Raw genomic sequence first — 24914 nt, forward strand, 5'->3', positions numbered from 1 at the left:
AAAGGGGCATGGGGAATAGGTGTTGGCTTTGGGGTTCAGATGGACATAGGACAGAATGGACCTCTCCCACCCATGACAAGGCAGTTGGTGGCCCCTGAGCTTTTCACATAGACATTGGGCAGGCAGTATGGGGGAGCCAGAGGGGTAGACTGGGCTTTGTTTTCTGTCTGCCCTTTCAGACCCATTCCCTTCCCCACTCGAGTCCGGGACAGCCCAGAGGAGGTGGAGAGAGGGAGGAGACGGGTTGGACCTCCACACGCTCCACTCCACTCTCGGGGATTCTAGGCCTCTCTGCTCCTGCCCAGGTGAGCCCTCCACACCTTCCTGTGTCTGTACCGGGAAGTGTTTCCTCCCTTGTTCTGTCTGCCTGGGGGGCAGTGGGGGTGGGGGACTGGGGTTCTATACCACCCCTGTGGATTTCCTACCCCCCGTCCACAACTCTACAGATGTCCCCAATTTGGCTTCATCTGAGCATGCCATTTTGTTTCCTTCTGAGCCCAGATATGGAACCAGGATGTCCATGCAGGTGGGCACAGCCTAGTGTTGGCCTTTTCTGCTGCTGGGCCAGGCAGCCTGGAGCCCACCCTACCCCCACCTGGCAAGGTGCAGGGGGGACAGCCCATCTGGGCCTCAGAAAGTGGACCCCCCTCCGGGCAGAAAGTGGGGTGGGAAGGGGGCCTGCTGCCCCCTTGGTGCCACCAGAGACCCCAGCAGGGTGGGGCAGCTGCACCTCAGCCTCCTCCAGCAGCTCAGTCCGCTTCCCACCCCAGCACCCACGTGTGAGGGAGGAGGGAGGGAAGGAAGGCTTGCTCCAGCGTCTGCCCACAGAAGACAACTCCAAGACCAAGGTGTGTAAAGACACTTTACGGGAGACGGTGAGGGGGTGAGGGGGTGGGTGAATAGAGCTGACCACCGACAGACACCTGATGATGATACAGCCAGCTGGTCAGCACAGGCTCAGAGTCACTGGATATCAGTGGCCCTCACCGGGCAGGGGCCTCCAGGTACTGCACAGGGTTTGAGAAGGGGCCTGGCCGGGCCCAGTAGTCCACTGCTCGGACCCGGTAGGAGCCAGAGACAACAGCCGTGTCTGGAGACACAAAGGCAAATGCGTGTTCTTGAGCTCACCCCAAATTCCTACAGGCTCCTGACTTCAGGCTTCCCGTGGCCCCATAACCCACCCCACAGCGAGTTGTTGGCAGACACACCTGGGCTGAACACAAAGAGGTTAAAAGTCGACGGCTTCCTGCTGATGGGAGTGTACACCTGACCATCTGGGGAGAACTGGATCTCAAATGTCCACAGGCACCTGGAGAGCATCAACCAGGAGGACCAGGGCTGAGGTCCAGGTGGTTAGGCCCCACGGGGCCTTCCCAGAGCCCCACCCTCTCCACCCCCCTTCCTGGCTCCTCCCGGGGGCCCTGGGCACTCTTCCTGCAAACAGGACAGGCCACATTGAGGGGAGGGGGCTGGAGCCCAACTGTCACCTGCAATGTCCCTTGTAGGTGCCCCCACTCTGTATCAGGCAGGGGTGATGTCATGAGCTATCTGTGCGTACAGTGGGGGCAGGTGTGTGAGGGGAAAACTGCGTGAACTTCAGGGTGGTGAGGATGGAGGTGCAGTTGAAGGCCACAGTGGAGTGACCAGAAGCACTGCGACCCAGGGGAGCTGGGAGCAAGCACGTGGGTGAGGAAGAACGGGCGCATGCAGGACAGGGACAGGGGTACAGAAGCGACCACACTCACGCACTTTGAGCCCATTCGCTCATCGGACCAGACCAAAAGCAGCTGCCCGCGAGTCAGGGGCAGAGCGCGGAGCCGGGTCACCTGGGAGGAGGGAGGCACCGTGACTGGTGGGCGAGTGGACGGGGAAAGCCGGGGTGGACTGGGAAGGACTACCACTTGCCTGGCCCGGGGGCTCCTCCGGGCGCGCGCACACGTGCACCAGCAGCAATGAGGGCAGCGGGAGCTCTGGGCGCAATGTCAGACGGCCTCCGGCGGGGAAGGGGCGCGGCGCGGTGGCCACTGGGTCCTGGGAACAGGGGCGGGTACTCAGGGCACTGGAATTTGGGCGCAGCCCCGCCCCTCACCTCACCCGGTCTGCGGACCTCGGCTGCACGCATGCGCCGGAACTGCTCTGGCGAGGGGAAGACTGGCCGGCCTAGGCGCTGCCACTCGCCGTGGGGGCTGCAGAGCCGGTTGTCCAGGTACAACGTGACATACACGAGCCCTGCGGAGCTGGACACTGGAGCCGCGCCTCTCGGGCCCGCCTCCTCCAGGCCCCGCCCCGCCCCACACACACCCTGGGGACAAATCCCTCGACCCCCCCCCCCCCCGAACCCCTTGCTCACCGGGGCCCAGGGGCACCCCGTGCAGGTGCAGGGTCAAGGGGACACTGCGGTTGGCGTGAGCGCGGGTGTCATCGCTGGCGTAGATTAGGACCGTGGTGCGCCAGGCATCTGCGGGGCCAACTGGGCGGTGGGCGCTGGCCAGGACGCCCACAGTGTGGTTGGTGTCCAGCACCACTCCAGCCTGTGACACCTCGGCCCAGAGCTGCTCGCCGTCTGCGGGGCTGGGGCGGTGGTCACCACACGGAGGTTGCCACCCCTCTCTCCACCCAGGGCGTGGCCTCCCACCATTTGCTCCCCTCCACTGGGGTTCCCCACCAGGAGGGCCCTGTCACACCACATCTATGGGGCTCCCCTGCCTCCTCAGGGCCTGGAATAACAGTCCTCGCAAGGATGCCTGCGCCCAGGGTGTGTTCTGCGGTCCCTGTGCTTCCAGCTCCGAAGCGACATGGAGGCAGACCCGAGGCTCACCCAGCAGGGCCAGCAGTCCCATGGCGGTGAGCACAGGCTTGCGCAGCAGCTGCACATGGGGCGGGCAGGTGTTGTTGACCTGGAAGCGAGCGGTGAGCGTGCGCTGGGAGAAGGGGTGTGGGTGGTAACTCAGGAACGCGTTGTCGTTGCTCAGCAGCGCGTAGCGGACCCTGTAGCTGCTGTTGGCCACCATCAGGCTCTGGTGCTGCGCGATGATCTGTGGGCACCGACAGCTGGGACCTCAGCCTCCTGCCTCCACCTCCCCTTGCGGGGGCCGGGGTGGGGATAGACCGCTCTTGGCAGGTGATCCTGGGGGCGAGCCCACCTTCACGACCATGGCAGCATAGGTCACCTCAGCCCTCCAAGGCTGCGGCAGGGACCAGCCCACCAGGGGGTCCGCCTCATCATTGTAAATGGGGGTGTCGGCGAACTTGGGGAACAGCTGTTGTATCTGCTGAATGACTATCTTCTCCTGCTCCAGGATGTGGATGGAACTGCCCGAGCCCTGTGGTCAGCAGCTCAACGTCAGCACCCTCAGCATGACCAGTGTCCACCCTTAAGACCACCCTGAACCACTCCCGAGGGCCAGTAGAAGGGCCGGTGGAGTGGCCATACCTTCTTGTGGAGGGCGATGTAGTCCAGCCGCACGCCCACCTCCCCCGTGAAGAAGTTGGTGCCGTTGTGACAGTGCCCCAGGAGGCCCCAGCACAGCGGTGAGTGTGGTGGTGGGTGGAAGGAGTCCCCAGGGCCGCCCAGGCGCAGAACCGGGTTGGCCGCACGCAGCCCCTCAGAGCAGGCGTCATAGTAGTTGAAGAAGCCTAGCAGAGGGACCGGGAGTCCACAGACACGTGCTTCCCTCCGCCCCCCCCCGCAGGACCCAGGAGGCCCCGCCCCTCCGCCCCGCAGGACCCGGGAGGCCCCGCCCCTCAGCCCCTCAGCCCCCAGGAGGCCCCGCCCCTCCGAACCCGGGAGGCCCCGCCCCTCAGCACCCAGGAGGCCCCGCCCCTCAGCCCCTCAGCACCCAGGAGGCCCCGCCCCTCAGCCCCTCAGAACCCGGGAGGCCCCGCCCCTCAGCCCCTCAGAACCCGGGAGGCCCCGCCCACCTTGCATAGTCATGGACACGTTGTCAAAGTCTTGGTTGTCCGGTTCATTCCACGTTTCGAAGTTCCACTTGGAAACGTGCGCCAGTCCATACCTGTCTGCAGAGTGGGGTCGGGAGTGGTGTCCTCCCCTGGGGCACGGGAATGCCCGTCCCAACTCCCAGGCAGAGGCGCCCATGGTTGGGGGTTCGGATGTGGGCCCTGTCTGATTCTTGTGATTCTGCCCCCCATCGGTGAGCAGGCTGAGGTGATGCCGAGGGCAGCTAGCCCAGGAGCCCGCCCCCATCCCTTCAGCCCTGCCCCATCTCACCCACCGATGTATCTCCTGGCCAGGAGGGAGACCAGGTCCTTCCACTCAAACACCTGCTGCTTGTCTTCAAAGTCGGTGAAGTGTCCAGAGGGGCTGCCCATCAGCTCAAAGCCTGCAACACAGGAGGGGGGCCGTTCTGCTGCCAACCCACCCACATAGTCCCCATGTTCCCCCAGGCCTAAGCCCTACCCACTAGCCCCAAGGCCGATCCTGGGTGAGCAACCAGTGAGGACCCAGAGGGGCCAGGTCACAGAGAGAGGGCACCTGGTGGGCAGAGGTTGGGGCTAGCCACTCACCAGGAAGGAGCTGGTTTTCCATGAGAAGGTCCAGGTACCCATCCAGGTGAGTGAAGTTGTAGCTCAGGCCCTGACCAGCCAACCTTCTGTAGAATACAAGGTGTCAGGGTGGAAACAGGCAGCCCTGGGCTGGAACTGTGGCCACATTCAAGCAGGCAGAGAATCTACAAAGTGCCATAAGAATTCAGACCCAGACTCATAAGCCTCTCCCCTTGGAAAACATCAGCCGTGGAATCATATCATTCACAACCTGGTATGAACTGGTGGCTATCCTGGAACTCACACCCTAAAGCTGTCGGGGGCTCAGAGGTGGGGTAGGCAGGCAGGTCTTCCGGAAAGGTACAACAGGATGGGGGAGGGGAGAACAGGCATCCTGCAGACAGCTGATTTGGAGTAGGAGCTGTGGACAAGAGCCTGACGGGACCTGCTTCTCTGTGCCCCCTGGAGGCCAGAGCCCCTGTCCCCACTCCTACACTTCAAGAGGCAATATAGACAAAAAAGGCAGAAGACAGCCTCCTCACCCTGCACTCATCCCAGACTGGGGCCCAGTTCCCTCGGGGCTCATGTTCTGAAAGGGAACGGGCACCATCAGGCAACTGCTGGGAAGGGGATGTGACCAGGAGCAAAGGGTCAGGAAGGAAGGACCTTTCCAAAGCAACAGCCAGGACCTCCAAGTAGTGGGACAAGCCAGTAACAGGAGGGCCTGGGGGGGAGGGAGGTACAGACGAGAGAGCATGTGTAGAGGTCCTGAGGCAGATATGAACTCATGGTAACTGAATGACAAAAAGGCAGCTAGTAGCCTGACCAGGCGGTGGCGCAGTGGATAGATCGTCAGACTGGGATGCCGAGGACCCAGGTTCGAGACCCCGAGGTTGCCAGCTTGAGTGTGGGCTCATCTGGTTTGAGCAAAAAGCTCACCAGCTTGGACCCAAGCTTGGTCACTGGCTCAAGCAAGGGGTTACTCGATCTTCTGAAGGCCCACGGTCAACGCATATATGAGAAAGCAATCAATAAACAACTAAGGTGTCGCAATGCGCAAGGAAAAACTAATGATTGATGCTTCTCATCTCTCCGTTCCTGTCTGTCTGTCCCTCTTTCTAACTCTCTCTCTGTCTCTGTAAATAAGTAAATAATAATTTTTAAAAAAGGGCAGCTAGTAGATCTGGGGCAGAATGAGGGTGTGAGTGTGAGATGAGGTCACACCAGCCCTGTAACCACAGTGAAGAGGGAGCCTGACTCAGGGTGAAATGAAAGCCCTATCAGAGACTCAATGACTTCTTGGGCTTGCTTGTTTCTAAGGCTTATTTTCTACAACAGTTTTAGGTTTACAGCAAAATTGAGAAGGCAGTACAGAGATTTTTCTGCCCCCACCTGTGCCCAGCCTGCATACCTGCACAGACTCCCCATCAATCAACATCCCCACCAGAGGAATATTTGTGAAAGTCCATGAAACGACATTGACACATCATTATCACCCAAAGTCCATAGTGTACAATCGGGTCAATCTTGGTGGTGTGCATGCTGTGGGTTTGGAAAGATGTATCCTGACATGTATAGTGTCATACAGAGTAGTTTCAGTGCCCTAAAATCCTCACCTGTTCATCCTTTCCTCCACCCCAAGCTCCTGACAAGCACATCTTTTTACTGTCCTCATGGTCTTGCTTTTGCCATGTTTTGAAAGGATCTCAGTGGTGGCTAATTGGAGCCAGAAGAGGTCCCCCAGGGGAAGGTGTGGTGTCCAGACAAGGATGGGCTAAGTGGATGGGTTGATGAGGTAGAGGGGATAGCATCTGTTGATAGATTCAGATGAGCTATAGGGGGCGGGGGGGGGGGGGGCGGAGGTCCAGCACAGCCTTTGGATTTCGCCTTAGCAGCTTGGCAGGTAGGGGTGCAGGCGGCAGAGGCAGAAAGGAATAAGCCAGCAGTAAGACAGCAAGATAGGTCTCAGATTTGCTGATGTGAAGGTGGACGTCCAACGGTGGACCTGGTGTTGGGAGGAAGCTGGTGGTCCTTGGGCAGGCCCCAGCAAGACATGGGGCAGGTAAGCAGCAGCTGGCCCAGGTTGAGTGTCACCTTGTGAGGAGCACAGGCATGTGGGTTGGCAGAAGGTCTAGGGCTTCCCTTTGAGGACATGCCTGGTGTACTCACAGATCTGAGGGACAAAGGCAGGAGGAAAAGGCAAGATGGTCTGCAATGTGGCAACCAGGTTTGTCCTGCATGTGGGTCAGTGGAGGAGGGGTAGAGAGGAGTCACCGTGGATGGATCATGCTCTAAGCAGCTTGGTCTATCTCCATTCCAAGCCACAGCCTGGACAATGCAGCTCTGTCTCCCAAATACAGCGAAGCTCTGGACAGGCCAACACTGCTCTTCCAGGCCCTTCTCTCCCCCACCCCCACCGTCCCTGTCTAGGCAGAGCCTTGACCTGGCCTTCAAAGGCCACCCACTACACAAAGCAGCCTTCTGCTCCTCCCAACTGCTGGCCCTTGCTGGCCCCTCTGTACAGGGACCCAGAAGGACAGGAATGTACATAGTGAGGATCCACCCCTCCCCTCTTTCCCTTCCCATCCAAAGGTCACAACCTGTAGCAAAGAAATAAAACTTAACATGGGTAAAAATTAAATGCTTGCAGCAGACGGTTCCAAAGTCCCACAGGTGGGGGAGATACAAAAGATGCAAGTGGTGACCAAGTACAAAGTAAAGGCACAGAAGGTTCTCCAGATCCCTATGCACGGGGCCCACAGCACCCGGGGCATGGCAAGCCTCTGTAAATACTGGTCCTTGCTCCGTCCTGGGCCAGAGGGCACTACCTGTGGAGCCCCAGTGGCACTGGTGTCCGAGCCTGTCACTGGGTAAACTTAGATGTCTGCTGTCAGCGCCAGTCTTGGTGACCAGGGTTACCCTTGAGGGCCAGTACATCTCCCCTGGGAGCTAGGAAACCCGAAGGTGGAGGGTAGGAACCCCGAAGGTGGAAGGTAGGAACCCAAGAGCAGTCTTTGGGCCCAACTGGCTGTGCCTCGGCCTGTTTGGGAGGAGAAACGTTGTCCTACATTCTAGGCAGGGGCTGAGCAGTAAGGTGAAGTGCGGCAGCCCACCCCAGCACTCCCCCTGCAGAGTCCTGGGTCACAGACGCAGACATGGCTACCGATGGACCCCCAGGCCTCCTCCATTCTGCGCCCTGCACGGGGCGAACCCGGGCTCGAGGTATCAGCAGTCGCCTCCCGCAAGTGGGCCGAGTCGGAAGCTATTGCACAACGACCTCCTTCACCGCGCGCCTGCGGCCAGTCGGGGGCACCAGAGCCCACCCACCCCTGGGTCTGTGCACGTTCGTGGTGAGGACTGGGCTGCGCCCGGGTTTGGTGAGTGCTCGGGTGCGCGGAGCGGGGATCTGGGGCAGTTGCACGGGGTGTGAGGATCGAGCCGCGCGCGCGCGCGTGCTCGGCAGTAGGGGCGCGCGCCAGAGGGTGCGTGGGGCGGACCGGTTCTGTGTTTGGTGGGGACCAAGGCTCCGCGCTCCCATAGCTGGGGGTTTCGGGGAAAGGGCCACGCGTGCTGGCAGGGATGAGCCCGGTCTGCGGTCTTGGGATGGGAGTGGAGGGTGTGGGGCGGAGCTGCCCGGCTTGGGCCTTCTGTTTTGGAACCCCGGAGCACAGGCGCGAGCGCGCGCCCGCGGCACCGAAAACCAAACGGCTGTCCGGCAGCCTCTTCGCTTGTAGGGATACAATGTTTCCTTTCAAATAAGTGTACTTAACCATTTAAAACCACGACTTCAAGGCAAATATTAAGGAAATAACCATGTGGGTGTGGCAGAGAATGGGCAGAAGGCCGATGGGGGTGGTTGCAGCAGGTGGAAGGCACTGGAGACGCCAGCATCTGCCCAGAGCACAGAAGCCTGCAGCTCAGTGGGCCCCCGGGGAGGGGTGGGGCCAGAGTGGGCCTCAGCATCCTCCCCTGGACACTTGCCCACATGCCTGGTCAGATCAGAGGGTGGTCACGGCACTGCCTACACGACAGAGAAGCAGACAGAAGGCGGGAGGTTTGTGGGTACCTGAGTGCGAGACCCTAGGGGTCCTGCAATTCTCTCAAAGATGTGACTTCAATTGTATTTCACCACCTGTTTCAGACACCCAGCCTGAGTGAGAGCTGGGGAGAATATCAGGCTCCACCTATTCCACCAGGGACAGCAAGCCCAGGCCCCACGGCAGCTGACAGGATGGGAGCGCTGTGTGCTGTGTGCACTGAAAACGGCTCTCCCCGAAATATCTCCACCTGCCCAGAATCCCACCACAGGCGCTACAAACCCAGGCAGCCCCTGGAAGTCCTGTCCCACTTCCTGAGAGGGAGGAGGAGCCACTCCATAGATGAGGGTTCCCTCAAATAACCCCTTGCGCTCTCCTGTCCCAGCACCAGGCCCCGTCACTGCCAGCCCACATGCCCGTGTCTGCACCCAGAAGTCCTCTATGCTGCTTAGCTCCAGACCGGTCTCCCATCCCAGTGGACCCAGACTCCAGGGGCAACAAGGCCCCGCCCGGTAACCCCGATCTCTGCCCACAGGGACCACCTGGGGAGTTTCATCATCTCCCCTTTTTGGTAGCTGGGCCAGGAGATAGTTTGATGGCTCCTCAGTAGCTGCCCTCCCTTCTGCACACCCCCCCCTACACACACACACACACACACACACACACACACACACACGCTGGGGTCTGAGCCCTGAACTGCCGTGACTCACTCTGAGCTGTCCTCTGACCAGTGGGCCAGTAAACCACAGCCCCTGGTCTTGGCTCCCCGCAGGGCTGAGTGTGGAGGGGCCTGGATGGGAGCCCTTGACCTCTCACTGTCTCCTGTCTTGGGAGAATGAAGTTCTGCAGGGCAGCTGACTCTTCATTTTAGTTCCACCTGAGAGCCTAGCAGCTCCTGTCAGAACAAGAGAAGCAGGGCTGAGCCAGGGCCAGGGCCTCTGAGGACAGCAGCCCAAGTCAGCTTAGCCTTCCAGCCACCAAAGGGGCCACCACCTCCAGGATGGGGCAGCACTTGGGGCTTTGGTTTGCCATGGGAGGGACCCCTCTCACCCATCCCCTGCTTGCTTGCTTTTTTTCTTTTCTTTCTCTCTCTCCCCCCTCCCTCCCTCCCTCCTTCCTTCCCCCCTTTCTTTCATTTTTTCTTTCTTTCTTCCTTCTTTTCTTTCCTCTTCCCTCTCTCCCTCCCACCCTCCCTCCTTTTTTCTTTTCTTTATTTTTTTGAGAGACAGAGAAAGACAGACAGGAAGGGAGAGAGATGAATCAACTCATAGTTGTGGCACCTTAGTTGTTCATTGATTGCATTTTGTATGTGCCTTGACTGAGGGGGCTCAAGTCAAGCCAGTGACCCCTTGCTCAAGTCAGCTACTTTGGGCTTCAAGCCAGCGACCATGGAATCATGTCGATGATCCCAGGCTCAAGACGGCGAGCCTGTGCTCAAGCCAGCAACCTCGGGGTTTCAAACCCGGGTCGTCGGCATCTCAGGCCTATGCTCTATCCACTGTGCCGCCACCAGTCAGGCACCCATTCCTTCATTTAAAAAAACGGGGACTGCCTGACCAGGCGGTGGTGCAGTGGATAGAGTGTTGGACTGGGATGTGGAGGACCCAGGTTCAAGACCCCAAGTTCACCAGTTTGAGTGCGGGCTCATCTGGTTTGAGCAAAGCTCACCAGCTTGAACCCAAGGTCGCTGGCTTGAGCAAGGGGATACTCGGTCTGCTGAAGGCCCGCGGTCAAGGCACATATGAGAAAGCAATCAATAACAACTAAGGAACCGCAACGAAAAACTGATGATTGATGCTTCTCATCTCTCTGCGTTCCTGTCTGTCCCTATCTATCCCTTGCTCTGACTCTCGCTCTGACTCTGTAAAAAAAAAACAAAAATTTTAAAAAAACGGGGACTGAGGTTCGAATAATCAGTGTAAAAGCAGCAGCTCGCCTTTACCACATGTGGGGCACAAGGGGAACCATGCAGAGCACTCGTTAACCCACGCTAGCTCTGCGAGGCAGGTCCTTCCTCCTCAGAGAGACGCGGGTGCAGGGAAGCCAGGACCTGCCAGTCACAGGGGTTCAGGGCCGGGCTGGAATCCGGGAGGTCAGGTTCTAGGGGACAGACCCCAGACCCGTGCCCCACAGCACGGGCACACCTGGATAGTAACAGTAAGAGAAGCTTGATGCCTCTCAGCCCTCTGACCCTCAGCAGTACAAACACACACACAGCAGCCTTTCCACACAAGGACACCCAACAGGCCCAGGACACCGCTGCCCATGCCCCAGTGTGGACCAAACCTATCTCCTGTCAGAACCGGGGGGAAGTCCGGGGATGGGACAAGACTGGCCTCTCGTCTGATCCCCTCTGACCCATGCCCAGCCTCTAGGGTCCTAGGGGCCAGGGCGCTCGGCTTCAGAGCTGACAGGTCACATGTTCTGTGTCCCTCCTGGGACAGGCTGGGCCCCTGAGCCTTGGCCTCCCCCAAGGGCACTAGAACCCAAGCATCATGCCCTCCTAGCCCCTTGCTGCCTGGGCCCACCCTGTCCTGCACCTACAGCCCTGTCCTGGGAGTCTGGAAGCTTATCAGAGGCTACATAATGTAACTAGTCGTGAGCCTCTAATTACAGTACAACTGTCCGGAGGTAATATTTGTCTGGGGGAAACATGTGACTCAGCAATCTTTAGCGTAAATAAGTTAACAACTGGCCCAGCCCAGCCCGTCAGCCCAGCCCAGCCCAGCAATCAGAGACTAACAAGTAAGCACTGCCTGCCGGTCCCAGACCCAGAGCCCTGCTACCTGCGTCCCCCTCCCACCAACACGAGCCAGAGGGCTCTGGGGGTCCAGCCAGCCAGCAGACCCTGATTACAGAGGACAGATGGGCTGGGCCTGTCACTAGCCACTGAGCGCGTGAGGTAAGTCATGCCAGGGCCTGTGCAAGACGGTGACGTCTCTGGAGGACTCAGCCGCATCAGAGGCTGACCCCCTGGATAGAGGAACAAGACAGGCTTCTTTCGGGGGCCCTTGGGCACAGGCAGATCTTCAGAGGAAGGAAACATGGCTCTCACCTATCCTCTAAAGGGCACAGCCACAGCCTGAGTCCACAGGGGCTGCTGTGCTCACCTGCACACGCCTCCGGCCGCCAGGCCGGCACCACTCCCTGCCCTCCACCCCCCCCCCCCCCCCCCCCGGCACAGCCAGGCCCCAGGTCCTGGACCAGCGTGCAGTGCTGTCCAGCAGGCAGCAGAGTGACCAGGCTCCACGTCCCATGAGGGGAACTTCCAGAGCCTAAGTCTGAGCTGAACTCCGCACAGCTGAGCGCTCTGAGTTAGAGGCCAGGTAGGGCTGGGCAGTGGGCACAGTCCAGCTCCCGTGTTGCACAGGGTGCCTGTGCTTTGAAGCAAAACCCAGGAGAGCTGCCTCACACTTGAAATGGGGATTTTGAGGTCAGAACAGACTGCTGGCCTTGCAGAGGTCACTCCCAAAGCAAGTGCCAGGACTTCTGCCACAAGGACCTGGCAGGTAGCAAGTGCGGCTGTCCAACTGCTTCTCCCTCCACTGATCTGGGGTCCTGGCATCTGCAAGGTCTTCCTCCAGCCTCTGCATCCTCAAGGGCCCGCAGTGAAGAGGGGACCTTGGTGGTCTGGAGAGGGGTGCGAGGTGAGGGCTGGACCTGCGTGTGGACAGGAAGGTGGGTGGGGTGCAGGGAGCTTGGTTCTGGCTACGTATATATCCGGGTCTCTGTGATGGCATCCCACTGTCCCAGCGCTGACACCCACTTCTCTGTGGCAGCTTTTCCTAAGGGCCTGGCACCCCAGGATGGAGGTGTCCCCTGAGCAGCGGGGTGAGGGACCGGTGCTGGTCCGCAGGCAGCGCCCGGCGCCCCCAGGCCTGCGTGAAAGGCTGAAGGCCCGGCTGCGGCAGAGCTGTGTGTGCAGCGTGCAGGGGGCCCGTGCGCTGGTGCACGACCTGCTGCCCGCCACGCACTGGCTGTGCAGGTATCGCCTGCGGGAGGACCTGCCGGGCGATGTCATGTCTGGGCTGGTCATTGGCATCATCCTGGTGCCCCAGGCCATTGCCTACTCGCTGCTGGCAGGCCTGCAGCCCATCTACAGCCTCTACACGTCCTTCTTCGCGAACCTCATCTACTTCCTCCTGGGCACCTCCCGCCATGTCTCCGTGGGCATCTTCAGCCTGCTCTGCCTGATGGTCGGGCAGGTGGTGGACCGCGAGCTCCTGCTGGCTGGCTTTGACTCCGCCCAGGAGGTCCGAGGGCCCAGGGACAACAGCAGCACCCTCAACGCCTCAGCCGGCACACTGGCGCTCGGGATGCAGGACTGCGGGCGGGACTGCTACGCCATCCGCGTCGCCACCGCTCTCACCCTGGTGGTCGGGATTTACCAGGTGAGTAGCCGGCCACAGGGGAGGTGCCGCTGAGATGCTGGGAGCAGCCCCGCTCAGGTGCTCACTGCCCAGCTGGAAGGGCCCAGCCTGGGGGAAGCACAAGGCTGGGGCCTCCGAGGACAGGGGGTTTAACCACAAGAATAGGACAGACCAAGGTGCAGGCAGAGGCAGGCCCGAGATGGTGCCCCAGGACGGACCACCTGCGAGGCTGAGGGTGTCCAGGGCCCGGGAACCTGTCTGCCGGCTGCAGCTTGGGCAGGGATAGGTAGCCGGAGTGTGGCTTCAGCTTCAGACATGCTTGACTGGCCCACATGGCCTTCTGAGGCTTACTGTCCCGGGTGGGACTCGAGAGGGCTGCCTGCCTTGCCATGGCCTCCCCGTTCCTGGCCTTCTCTTGTACCAGGCCTGTCCCTCCCTCCCGACACTGTGTCACCCTCCCATGGACTCCGAGTCTCCCGGGAGGGGGCAGTGCCACTTCTGGGGCAGGAGGAGGAGCTTCCTTCCCGTGCTGGTCAGGCCCTGCACTGCTGCCACCCTTTCCAGCCGCAACAGCTGGCTCCCTTTCTGACACTCTGCCCACAGGTCCTCATGGGCATCCTCCGGCTGGGCTTTGTGTCTGCCTACCTCTCACAGCCGCTGCTCGATGGCTTTGCCATGGGGGCCTCAGTAACCATCCTGACTTCCCAACTGAAACACCTGCTGGGTGTGCAGGTCCCACGGCACCAGGGGCTGGGCATGGTGGTCAGCACGTGGCTGAGCCTGCTGCGTAACGCCGGGCAGGCCAACCTGTGTGATGTGCTCACCAGTGCCGTGTGCCTGGCAGTGCTGCTGGCCGCCAAGGAGCTCTCGGACCGATGCCGGCACCGCCTGAAGATGCCCCTGCCCACGGAACTGCTGGTCATCGTGGCGGCCACTCTTGTTTCCCACTTTGGGCAGCTCCATGCACGCTTTGGCTCCAGTGTGGCCGGTGTCATCCCCACTGGCTTCATGGCCCCACGGGTGCCAGACCCCGGGCTGATGCGGCGTGTGGCGCTGGACGCTGTGCCCCTGGCCCTCGTGGGCTCTGCCTTCTCCATCTCGCTGGCAGAGATGTTCGCCCGCAGCCACGGCTACTCTGTGCGGGCGAACCAGGAGCTGCTGGCCTTGGGCTGCTGCAATGTGCTGCCAGCCTTCTTCCACTGCTTTGCCACCAGCGCTGCCCTGGCCAAGACCCTGGTGAAGACGGCCACCGGCTGCCGCACACAGCTGTCCAGCGTGGTCAGTGCCGCCGTGGTGCTGCTGGTGCTGCTGGTGCTGGCACCACTGTTCCAGGACCTGCAGCGGAGCGTGCTGGCCTGTGTCATCGTCGTCAGCCTGCGGGGGGCCCTGCGCAAGGTGAGGGACGTCCCGAAGCTGTGGCGGTTCAGCCGGGCCGATGCGCTGGTCTGGGTCGCCACTGCAGCCACCTGCGTGCTGGTCAGCTCCGAGGCCGGGCTGCTAGGGGGTCTGCTCCTCTCACTGCTCATCCTGGCCGGCCGCGTACAGCGCCCACGTGCTGCCCTGCTCGCCCGCATCGGGGGCTCCGGCTTCTACGAGGATGCTGCGGAGTTCGAAGATCTTGTCCCCGAGCCTGGGGTGCGTGTATTCCGCTTTGCTGGGCCGCTCTGCTACGCCAACAAGGACTTCTTCCTGAGGTCCCTTTACAACCTCACGGGGCTGGACCCTGGGCATGCAGTGGCCAGGAGGAAGGAGCAGGGCCCGGGAGCAGGGGTCAGTGAGGGAGACCCCATCGAGGACCAGGGCCAGGGCCCAGTGAGCAACACGGCTGCATTGGTGCCCATGGCAGCCGGCTTCCACACGGTGGTCATCGACTGCGCCCCGCTGCTGTTCCTGGACGCAGCTGGGCTGGCCACACTGCAGGGTCTGCGCAGAGACTACAAGGCCCTGGGCGTTGCCCTGCTCCTGGCCTGCTGCAGCCCCTCAGTGAGGGACGCCCTGAGGAGAGGGAACTTCTTCGGGGAGGGTCAGGGGGACGTGGATGAGGGGCAGCTGTTCCACAGCGTGCACAATGCTGTGCAGGCGGCCCAAGCCCACCACAGGGAGCAAGTGCCCACTGTCTCCTCACCCTAGTGGAGGCAGCATGGCCCAGACCCTGCTCCCTCCCAGAGCTCACGCAGGTGCTCTGTGAGGCACTGTCCTCACACTACCAACCAGCCAGACCGATTCTTTCTGGGGGCATGGGTGCCATCTCCTCCCTGAAGGGGCAAGGGAGCCTTTAAAACAAATGCCAGCACAGGGCAGAGCTAGAGCGTGGTGCTATGTGTCCATGGGGGCCATTTGACAGTGTTACCATCCTATCTGAACAAGCGCCCTGAGCCAATCATGTGGTCTTCAGGATGCCAAAAAAGACACTGGTCTTTGACACACCCCCCCCCCCCCCGCAGCCTCCACACCACCTGGTGAGAGCTGGCAGCTCTGGACAGAGGTGTGAGGATCCCTGTGTCTCTGGAAACCCCTTAACACACAAACCCAAGTGGTCCTTACACTCTGTGCCTAGGCCCCAGCTGGGCCTTGCAAGGCCAAAGGTGACGTGATCAATGCAACCTCGGCGTGGCCCTCGGGCACAGCATTCCCGCAAGGCCGGACCTATGAATACCCGACACAGGGCATATGTGGGCACGCTCATCGGAGCCGGTCCAGCCATGACGCCAGGGCAGCCCTTCCCTGAGCCTCCAGGATTACCTCCAGCAGGACGCCAGCTGTGCCTGGTCCTGGGGCCACCCCAGCACCCATGGTCCCAGTGAGCCAGGGAGGACATCCTCCCTCCTCCCCTCCCCACAGGGCGCTTTGCTAGGAAGTGTCGGGGTGACGGCTCCTTCCCCTGTGCCCCTCCCATAGTGTGCACTGTGCTGTCCTCCACAGCCAACATGGTCTTCAGCTCTGTAGAGTGGGCTCTGCCCGGCCACTCCCAGGCTTTCACCTCTCTGACACCTACCTGGCTGTGACGAGGTCCAGTAGCCAGTGGGTCCGGACCTGCTTGATGCCACCATGAGGGACAGCACCCACATAGGCTAGGTTGAGCTGCTGGTCCCAGCTGAGGTCATACTGGTCAGCCTGGCTGTGTGGCAGTGGGGGGCTGGGGACAGAACAAGGGTGTGGGGGCATTAGTCCCCATGGGCACAGCCCACAGGGCAGTCACATCTAACATCCCGCACCTACAAAGCCAGGACCTGGACCCGCCTGGAACACCAGGCTTCAGCGGACAGACTGGAGAGGGTCTGCCAGTGAGTTATCCTGTCCTTGATGGAATAAAACAACTCCCACCACTAGAAATGTTATGAAGTCTCATGTTTGTAGGCATCAGGGGCTCCCAGAGGAGAGAGGACCACACCCCCACCCTGCTCCTCGCCTCACCGGCTGCAAATCTGAGATCAAAAGTCTGACACGGAGGGAGCCAGGGACATACAGGGAGAGGGGCAGGCAAGTACAGGGGACAGTTCCCCCTGCCGGGATATCCTCAATTCCTGGGCCGGCCCACTGGGGGAGGGTTCTGGTGTGCTGAAAGAAGTGTCCTGAGCCACAGCCAATCCCAAGGCCTGGGCTCAACCCCCAGGCAAACTCAGGGCCTGGCCGCAGGCCTTCCCCACACGGGGTCCTCCCTCAGATAGAGAACCCCTGTGACACCCCACGGAGCCAGTGGACAGAGAGGAGACCGCACTCCGACAGGGTGGGCCCCAGAGGAGTCGGTGTAGGCAGCGCCTGTTGCGCGGAATGGGTGTAGGAGCCTACGGGTCCCTTCACGGCGGCGTCAAGGGGGTACCAGAGGCCCCGGAGCCCGGAACGCAGCCCTGTGTAAAGAGGAGCGCACAGCGGGACAGAGGCGAACTGGACCGCTCCAGCCCGTTTCCCCGCTTGTGGCGCTCACCAGAAGCCAGTGCTCCTCCAGAAGGGCCTCAGGGGCCGCAGCACGCGAGCCGCGTCCACACGCACCAAGTGCGGGGCCTCAGCCAGGACCGTCGGGGATCCGGCCAACAGCGCTGCCAGGAACGCGAGCAGCAAGGCCCCGGACCCAGGGGGTCGCACGGCCCGGGCGCGCATGGTTGGGCGCGGCGCGGGGGTACCCTCGGCTCCTGCAGGCCTCCGGGGTCCTCTGCGATCCCGGTCGGAGTCGAGATCGGCGCCACGCCGGCCGGTTCCGCCTCCGGGTCGCGCGCCACATGACCTCCATCGAGGGGCGGATCCTTGGAGCCCAGACATTGGGCCTGGGGCGGGGCTTGGGTGGGCCGGGTGGGGGGGAGTGGACAGAGGTCAGGAGGTGGGCGTGGCGGCCTTAGGTGGGCGGGGCTGGCCAGTTCTGGTTAGGTCCCGCCCTGCTCCAGCCGCTGGGGGTGGGTTGCTGCTTCCACAGGGAAGTTCCTCCCGCGCACCTTCCTCGCCCACCAGGATGTCAGCTCTGCCCCGCGGGCCATGCGTGGGGGCCCTTAGAAGCCCACTCCTCTGGTCAGCGGCACGAGGGTGAGCTGCCGTTCTGTGGCGGCGTCAGAAGGTGCCCTGGGGGCCGGGAAGTGTCTACTGGGCAAGTCAGGTGGGCTGCTTACTGGCTCGGCTGGTGGGGAGAGGTGGTCACACGTTGGACACTAGGATCAGCTGATAGATTGGATGTGTGGGAAGAGCAAAGTCAAAGATGACCCCTGGGTTTAGGGGGCTGTGGTCGGAGACAAGCTGCCTCTGAGAAGCCAGATGCTCATTTATAGTAGACTGGGGTAGCATGAGGTGGGTGTGAGTGGAGGGGTCCTGGTGTGAATGTTTACATGTTAAACTGCCTGTTCCTGAGTAGGTCATACATTTCAGACCACTTAACATCCAGTCCAGGGGTAGTCAACCTTTTTATACCTACCGCCTACTTTTGCATCTCTGTTAGTAGTAAACTTTTCTAACCGCCCACCAGTTCCACAGTAATGGTGATTTATAAAGTAGGGAAGTAACTTTACTTTATAAAATTTATAAGGCTGAGACAACCGGCCAGGGCTGGACCTTCATTTTTAAAGCATACATTTTGCTGGATTTAGAATTCCAAGTTACAGCAAATTAAATAATATAATAATAATTACTTACCAAGTACTTTATATCGGATTTTCGCTAAGTTTGGCAGAAGAAATCTTTATAAAACAACTTACTATAGTTAAATCTATCTTTTTATTTATACTTTGGTTGCTCTGCTACCGCCCACCCTGAAAGCTGGAACTCCCACTAGTGGGCGGTAGGGACCAGGTTGACTACCACTGATCCAGTCTGTCCCTGCATAACCCCTTTCAGCAGCCGAGCCTCGCCACCCTGCAGTCAGCCAGTGTCCCTTAGGTTGGTGACACAACAGTGTTTGAAGAGAGAGGGGCTGGTAATTTTCTAAAAGCGATGGGAGACATCAGCCACAGAACCAGGAAGTGCTGTGAAGCCCATGATGATGATGTGGGCTCTTAGGGCAGCAGGGCAGAGGCCTGCCACCTTGACCATCTACAGTAACTGGCCACCAAGACCAGCTGGCCATGAAACGAAAACCTCAACGTCCTAAGAGAAAATGACTGCAAACTTGGAATTCTAAAGCCAGCAGAATGTATGCTTTAAAAATGAAGGTCCAGCCCTGGCCAGTTGTCTCAGCGGTAGAGCATTGGCCTGGCGTGCGGGAGTCCTGGGTTCGATTCCTGGCCAGGGCACACAGGAGAAGTGCTCATCTGCTTCTCCAACCCCCCCCTCCTTCCTCTCCGTCTCTCTCTTCCCCTCCCGCAGCCAAGGCTCCATGGGAGCAAAGTTGGCCCCGGGTGCTGAGGATGGCTCTGTGGCTTCTGCCAGGCGCTAGAGTGGCTCTGGTTGCAACAGAGCAACGTCCCAGATGGGCAGAGCATTGCCCCCTGGTGAGCATGTTGGGTGGATCCCGGTCGGGCGCATGCGGGAGTCTGTCTGACTGTCTCCCCGTTTCCAACTTCAGAAAAATACAAAAAAAAAAAAAAAAATGAAGGTCCAATAAACATTACAGAGAAACAAATGCTGACAACGTTGTCACCAAGGAGACAGTGAACAGTGTCCTCCCAGGAGGAGGCTGATCACAACAGACTGGGGGCAAGGCAGGAAAGGGCCACAAAGGAAAATTTAGTGAGGAGTGACTTGGAAAAACAATAATAATGATTGTGTGAGACCTACAATATATCCAGGGAGTCAAAACATGCAACAATGTGCTGACCTCTGGTGGGGCAGTGGATAGAGCATTGACCTGGAACACTGAGATCGTAGGCTTGAAACCCCAGGCTTGCCTGGTCAAAGCACATATGACAAGCAACCAATAAACAACTAAAAATGTTGATACTTCTCATTCCTCCCTCCCCTTCTCTCTATAAAAGTCAATAAATAATATATACTTTTTAAAAAGTGTGACAGCGCCTGACCTGTGGTGGCGCAGTGGGATAAAGCGTCAACCTGGAAACACTGAGGTTGCCGGTTCAAAACCCTGGCTTGCCTGGTCAAGGCACATATGGGAGTTGATGCTTCCTGCTCCTCCCCCTTTTCTCTCTCTCTCTCTCTCTCCCTCCTCTCTCTCTAAAAATCAATAAATTAAAAAAAAAATTAAAAGTGTGACAGTGACATGGAAGTTGTGAGAAGAGGGAACAGTGTGATCTGCTTGCCCCAGTCAAGACCTGTGAGTATGATTGTCCTTGGTGAAGGGACTTTGCAGGTGAGATTACATTGAAGATCTTGAGCCGGGGAGATTATCTGGGATTATCCGCGTGGGCTTTAAATGTCATCGCAGCAGCATTCTTGTGAGGGGGAGGAAGAGGACAGGGAAGAGGCCAGATCTCAGAAAAGAAATGCAAAGATGGTTCTGAAATTTGTACCCAGCCAGGGCACAGCTACAAAGAGAGGTGTGTGTGTGTGGGGGGGGGGGGCATTAATACAGGGCCTTATTTATATAAAGCAGATATATTGTTAGGCTTTTCGTTTCTATCTCTGGCTGAAAGGAGAGAAGGGAGGTGGGCAGGGGTCTCTAGGTCTAGGCGGCACTCTCCCTGGGACATCCCCTGTCCATGGTATCATCAGTCTCCCATCACCCTTTCTTTTCTTAAACAAAAGATTGTATTTTATCGTCAACGAAGTCCAGCCTGTATCTCTAAGACAGGTAAAAAACATTTTCCTACTCCCTGCCCCCATTTTTCTGACTATATTGAATGCTTTTGCATATTTTCTGTATTCTTGACTTTTGAGGCCTTGGTCTTGGAGAGACTGCCCCTGTCCCAGGGCCCACTAATCCCAGGAGCTGGCTAAAACTCCCCTGTGAGTGCCTTTGATTGCAAATTAACCCATCCAGGGCCCACCCCCATCAGCTCCTCCATCTCACCCTCAGATACCAAGCCAGGTACTAGATAAGTAGGGACTGCCCTCCCGACAGCCCAGGCCGCTGAATTTATTCACACTATACGATCCTAAACTCATTCCGTGCTCCTCTGCTGCTTCAGCCTCTCCTTCCTGTGAAATCCCCAATCAAGCTCTGGGGCATTCTCTTCTGGTTCCTGCTTCTGCCTCCTGGCCCAAATTGGTGCTTCCCCGCATGGCAGGGCATCCCTCTTTCCCCTGGGAAATGTAAGTAATAAGTTATTCCTTCAAAGGCAGGTGTCTCAGCCTCTGTCACCTTACCACATCTGATTAGAACAAATCCTGGGTACCAATTTTTTTTTTTTTTTTTTTTTTCTGAAGCTGGAAACAGGGATAGACAGACAGACTCCCGCATGCGCCCGACCAGGATCCACCCGGCACGCCCACCAGGGGGCGACGCTCAGCCCACCAGGGGGGCGATGCTCTGCCCCTCTGGGGCGTCGCTCTGCCGCGACCAGAGCCACTCTAGCGCCTGGGGCAGAAGCCAAGGAGCCATCCCCAGCGCCCAGGCCATGTTTGCTCCAATGGAGCCTTGGCTGCGGGAGGGGAAGAGAGAGACAGAGAGGAAGGGGGGGTGGAGAAGCAGATGGGCGCTTCTCCTGTGTGCCCTGGCAGGGAATCGAACCCCGGGACTTCTGCACACCAGGCCGACGCTCTACCACTGAGCCAACTGGCCAGGGCATGGGTACCAATTTTAAAGCACAGATGCTGTGCTACTGCTATGACAGTGGAGGAAAGGTTACATGTGCTAGAATGCAAGGAGCTGGACAAGGCCAGCAGTTGGCTTCTGGGGGTCCTGGCCCTGCCCACACCTGAAACACACAAGCAGGGTGTGTACGATGTTAGGTCCTGGCCACAAAGCTAGAGCAGTGAGACAGAGTGACACCGGCCGCCCCGGGGACACAGCAGATCCACACAGTGGCATGGATTCACAAGAAGGGCCTTTATCATACAGTCATGTAGTTTTGTAAACTTTGCTAAACGAAGATTTCGTGACCCGGAGGTCCTCACACTATCTCGGATTCCCTCTGCCACACACACTTCCTCTCTCTCGCTGGGGTGGTGGCGAGGGAGAAGGGGCACTTCTGGGATCTGGCCAAGGGGAAGTCAAGTTGTGGAAACATCAGCGGGGGTTAATCGAGTGTGTCTGTGTCGCTTGCAGTCACTTCCCTGCACAGTGAAGTTAAGGCCAGACATCCTGGTACAGAAGCAGCTTTCAGGAACACCAATGGCAATTAACCAAGAGGAGCGGCTCACACGAGCTGTTGGGAAGGGATTAAACATGTTGCTGACTTGACAGGAAATGCTGGCGTCCACAAGATAAGCTGGAATCTCACAGTGATGTGACAAAGACATGGTTTAAGAAGGCTATCAGATCAGTGGGGGCATCTCAGATCAGACACGGCTCAGGAAAGTGCACCTGAAACTTTCCAGCTAGCAGATGGAAGAATCTAGACAACATTCTCTCCGAATCTGACAGCAGCCTTAACAGCGTAGGTGATACAAGCAGTGATGAGGAGTCCAGCGGAAGCATCTGTAAAACAGCCGTCTTGACTTGTTTTCCAGCGGGCTGTGGTAGAGGGACTCAATTGTCTGTCTCTGTTGTCCCTGGAAAATTATATTGCAAAATCATTGTAAAAAGAGACCATACAAAATGTACAGGGGAGGCCCTGGCCGGTTGGCTCAGTGGTAGAGCGTCGGCCTGGCGTGCATAAGTCCCGGGTTCGATTCCCGGCCAGGGCACACAGGAGAGGCACCCATCTGCTTCTCCACCCCTCCCCCTCTCCTTCCTCTCTGTCTCTTTCTTCCCCTCCCGCAGCTAAGGCTCCATTGGAGCAAAGATGGCCCGAGCGCTGAGGATGGCTCCTTGGCCTCTGCCTCAGGCGCTAGAGTGGCTCTGGTCACAACATAGCGACGCCCGGATGGGCAGAGCATCGTCCCCTGGTGGGCAGAGCATCGCCCCCTGGTGGGCGTGCCGGGTGGATCCTGGTCGGGTGCATGCGGGAGTCTGTCTGACTCTCTCTCCCCGTTTCCAGCTTCAGAAAAATACAAAATGTACAGGGGAAGAGTATCACAATGGATTAGGAATTATGAATAAAATTTGTGGTATTTATGGATTTTGTGATGTTTGTGCTATTAGTCAATTTTTAAAAATATTATTCTGCAATAAGCATATGCCCTTTTGTTATTTAAAACATATTTTTAAACTTACTGAGTTTTGTGAGGAAGGAAGAGGGAGAGAGAGGAACATTGAGTTGTTTCTGTACATGCCCTGAGCAGGGATCGTACTAGCAACCACTGTGCTTCAGGACGATGCGCTAACCAAATGAGCTATCTAACCTGGGCCTATTAGTCAATTTTTTTTTTTTTGCATTTTTTTGTTTTTTGGAATTTTTCTGAAGCTGGAAACAGGGAGAGACAGTCAGACAGACAGGTCCCGCATGCACCCGACCGGGATCCACCCGGCACGCCCACCAGGGGCAACGCTCTGCCCACCAGGGGGCGATGTTCTGCCCATCCTGGGCGTCGCCATGTTGCGACCAGAACCACTCTAGCGCCTGAGGCAGAGGCCACAGAGCCATCCCCAGCGCCCGGGCCATCTTTGCTCCAATGGAGCCTTGGCTGCGGGAGGGGAAGAGAGAGACAGAGAGGAAGGCGCGGCGGAGGGGTGGAGAAGCAAATGGGCGCTTCTCCTGTGTGCCCTGGCCGGGAATCGAACCCGGGTCCTCCGCACGCTAGGCCGACGCTCTACCGCTGAGCCACCGGCCAGGGCTCAATTTTTTAAAAATATTTTATTTATTGATGTTTAGAGAGAGGAGAGAGAGAAAGAGGGGTGGGAGAAGCAGGAAGAATCAACTCATACTATTTTGCTTCTTGTTTGTGCCTTGACCAGGCAAGCCCGGGGTTTTGAACCGGTGACCTCAGCATTCCAGGTCGGTGCTTTATTCACTGCGGTCAGGCCCTGTTAGTCTATTTCTTTTAAAATGTTTAATTTGTTGTGATTTCTCCTCTCATTCCAACTAAATATGTATCTAATTTTGTTATGATAATTTTGCACTTTTTCTTAAAATGCTGCACAAACCTAGAAAGGCTCAACATCATATTCATGGGATCCCTTGGCCCCATGGTTGGAGCCATATGTCTTGAGGTTCAGGGAAGGGGAAGGAGGTGGGCAATGAGCTGAGTGTTCAGTATCTGGGACTCAGAGCCCCAGCGCACAGACACTCTGAGGAGCCCCATGGGCAGGGGTGTGCCGCGGACCAGCTCGGCTCCTAATAACGGTGAGGAATTAAGGAAACACACTTATCAAAACAAAAACGATGGGCCTGACCTGTGGTGGCGCAGTGGATAAAGCGACGACCTGGAAATGCTGAGGTCGCCGGTTCAAAACCCTGGGCTTGCCTGGTCAAGGCACATATGGGAGTTGATGCTTCCAGCTCCTCCCCCCTTCTCTCTCTCTGTCTCTTCTCTCTCTCTCTCTCCTTCTCCCTCTCCTCTCTAAAATGAATAAAAAAAAAAAAAATTAAAAAAAAACAAAAAAAAACAAAAACGATGGGACCGGGAAGACTCTTCAAAATGCCTGGCAGAATCCGAGTGACCCAGTGCCCCATAGCCCCAGTTGCACATCCAAGGCTAAGACAGGAACTCTCCCAAGGCATAAAACAGGATACACTAGTGAAATCTACGAACATCTGAAAACAAACAGTCAGAGGAAGGGGATGTAAATTGCTTCAAGCAACCTAAGGAAGCAAGTGAAGTGGGTGCAAATACTCAGCATCACAGCCAATATGGAGATGGAGGGGGGAGAACTTAGCCTTTTGCTAAGCCTCAAATCTACAATGGCTTTTTGCCATTTACGGTCCACAACAGGGGTGCCTTCCCTTTCCTTGATTATCCCACTCCAGGACCTTCATACCCTGTTTTCCCCATGCCTGAACGTCCCCTCCCTGCCCCACTGCTTCAGGCCAACTCCTCCTGGTCACTCAGCCCTGGCTCCCTCTGTCCACTGCAGGCACCAAGGCATTAGGTGGCTTGTTTTTCAGTTTGTTGTGCTTCTCTGCCCAGAACTAAGCTCCAGGAGGGCAGGGATGCCAGACCAGAGTCCCAGGCCCATATTGGACACTCAGTGAACACTTTCTAGACCAATGATGAGCCCTCCTGGGATTGGGGGGAGGGAGTCTTCTCCCATCTTTCCAGAGGCCTGCTCCTGGTCTTCATCTTCCCAGGGGCCTGCTCCCATCCCCGGCGCCCCGGCCCCCGACGCCTCTCCCCAGAATCCACTCCCAGAATTTCCCTCTGCCTCCCTCAGCTACGCTACCAGCGGTTGGGATAGTTTTCAGGTGTTTCTTCGGCAGCATTTGGGACCATTACACCCTCTTGAGGGGCATTATCATCCCTTGACTGTGTCCCTCACTCCGTTTTTCTTCTCCTCTGGGACCCTGGGGCCCCGCCCTTCACGGCACCTGTGGGAAGCACCCAGCTTCTCCAAGGCCCTGCAGCCCTGCCAGGGTGGGGGGTACTTAGTTCAAGGGCAGCGCACAACTCGGCAGGGACTTAGGCCGGTCCCTAGGCTTTGCATACATCT

The 24914-nt window shown here is 58.2% G+C and overlaps 2 protein-coding genes across 10 annotated transcripts; one reads left to right on the forward strand and one right to left on the reverse strand.

Moving 5' to 3' along the window:
* Nucleotides 1-835: 835 nt before the first annotated feature.
* Nucleotides 836-17114, reverse strand: IDUA (alpha-L-iduronidase). Of its 3 annotated transcripts, XM_066233915.1 has the most exons (14): nt 16836-17114; nt 15906-16046; nt 4525-4610; nt 4233-4340; nt 3922-4017; nt 3434-3636; nt 3144-3323; nt 2819-3035; nt 2351-2563; nt 2108-2229; nt 1906-2031; nt 1750-1826; nt 1209-1309; nt 836-1090 (listed from the first exon to the last, which is right to left on the reverse strand). In XM_066233915.1, the coding sequence occupies exons 1-14, from the start codon at nt 17006-17008 to the stop codon at nt 984-986; spliced, it is 1950 nt and encodes a 649-aa protein (XP_066090012.1). In that variant the 5' UTR covers nt 17009-17114; the 3' UTR covers nt 836-983. The 3 variants fall into 3 exon arrangements, with proteins under 3 accessions (XP_066090012.1, XP_066090014.1, XP_066090013.1); XM_066233917.1 differs by lacking the exon at nt 16836-17114 and having other exon boundaries at nt 4525-4688; nt 15906-16003; XM_066233916.1 differs by lacking the exons at nt 15906-16046; nt 16836-17114 and adding an exon at nt 9251-9638.
* On the forward strand, nt 7179-15911 carry SLC26A1 (solute carrier family 26 member 1). Of its 7 annotated transcripts, none has more exons than XM_066233910.1 (4): nt 7179-7288; nt 7636-7880; nt 12320-12931; nt 13514-15911. In XM_066233910.1, the coding sequence occupies exons 2-4, from the start codon at nt 7659-7661 to the stop codon at nt 15038-15040; spliced, it is 2361 nt and encodes a 786-aa protein (XP_066090007.1). In that variant the 5' UTR covers nt 7179-7288; nt 7636-7658; the 3' UTR covers nt 15041-15911. The 7 variants fall into 7 exon arrangements, 5 of the variants coding, with proteins under 5 accessions (XP_066090007.1, XP_066090006.1, XP_066090008.1 ...); XM_066233909.1 differs by having other exon boundaries at nt 7227-7474; XM_066233911.1 differs by having other exon boundaries at nt 7227-7373.
* Nucleotides 17115-24914: the final 7800 nt, after the last annotated feature.

The sequence above is a fragment of the Saccopteryx bilineata genome, chromosome 5 (genome assembly GCF_036850765.1).
Source record: "Saccopteryx bilineata isolate mSacBil1 chromosome 5, mSacBil1_pri_phased_curated, whole genome shotgun sequence".
Taxonomy (NCBI): Eukaryota; Metazoa; Chordata; class Mammalia; order Chiroptera; family Emballonuridae; genus Saccopteryx; species Saccopteryx bilineata.

Bases quoted from the DNA above. Each gene is read 5' to 3' on its own strand.
- SLC26A1 (XM_066233910.1), top strand. From the start codon at position 7,659: ATGGCTACCGATGGACCCCCAGGCCTCCTCCATTCTGCGCCCTGCACG. The intron at 7,881-12,319 runs GTGAGTGCTCGG...TCTCTGTGGCAG, and splicing joins CTGGGCTGCGCCCGGGTTTG to CTTTTCCTAAGGGCCTGGCA. The intron at 12,932-13,513 runs GTGAGTAGCCGG...CTCTGCCCACAG, and splicing joins TGGTGGTCGGGATTTACCAG to GTCCTCATGGGCATCCTCCG.
- IDUA (XM_066233915.1), bottom strand. From the start codon at position 17,008: ATGCGCGCCCGGGCCGTGCGACCCCCTGGGTCCGGGGCCTTGCTGCTC. The intron at 2,564-2,818 runs GTGAGCCTCGGG...CCAGCCCCGCAG, and splicing joins GGGACTGCTGGCCCTGCTGG to ACGGCGAGCAGCTCTGGGCC. The intron at 1,091-1,208 runs GTGTGTCTGCCA...TTGTGTCTCCAG, and splicing joins CCTCTTTGTGTTCAGCCCAG to ACACGGCTGTTGTCTCTGGC.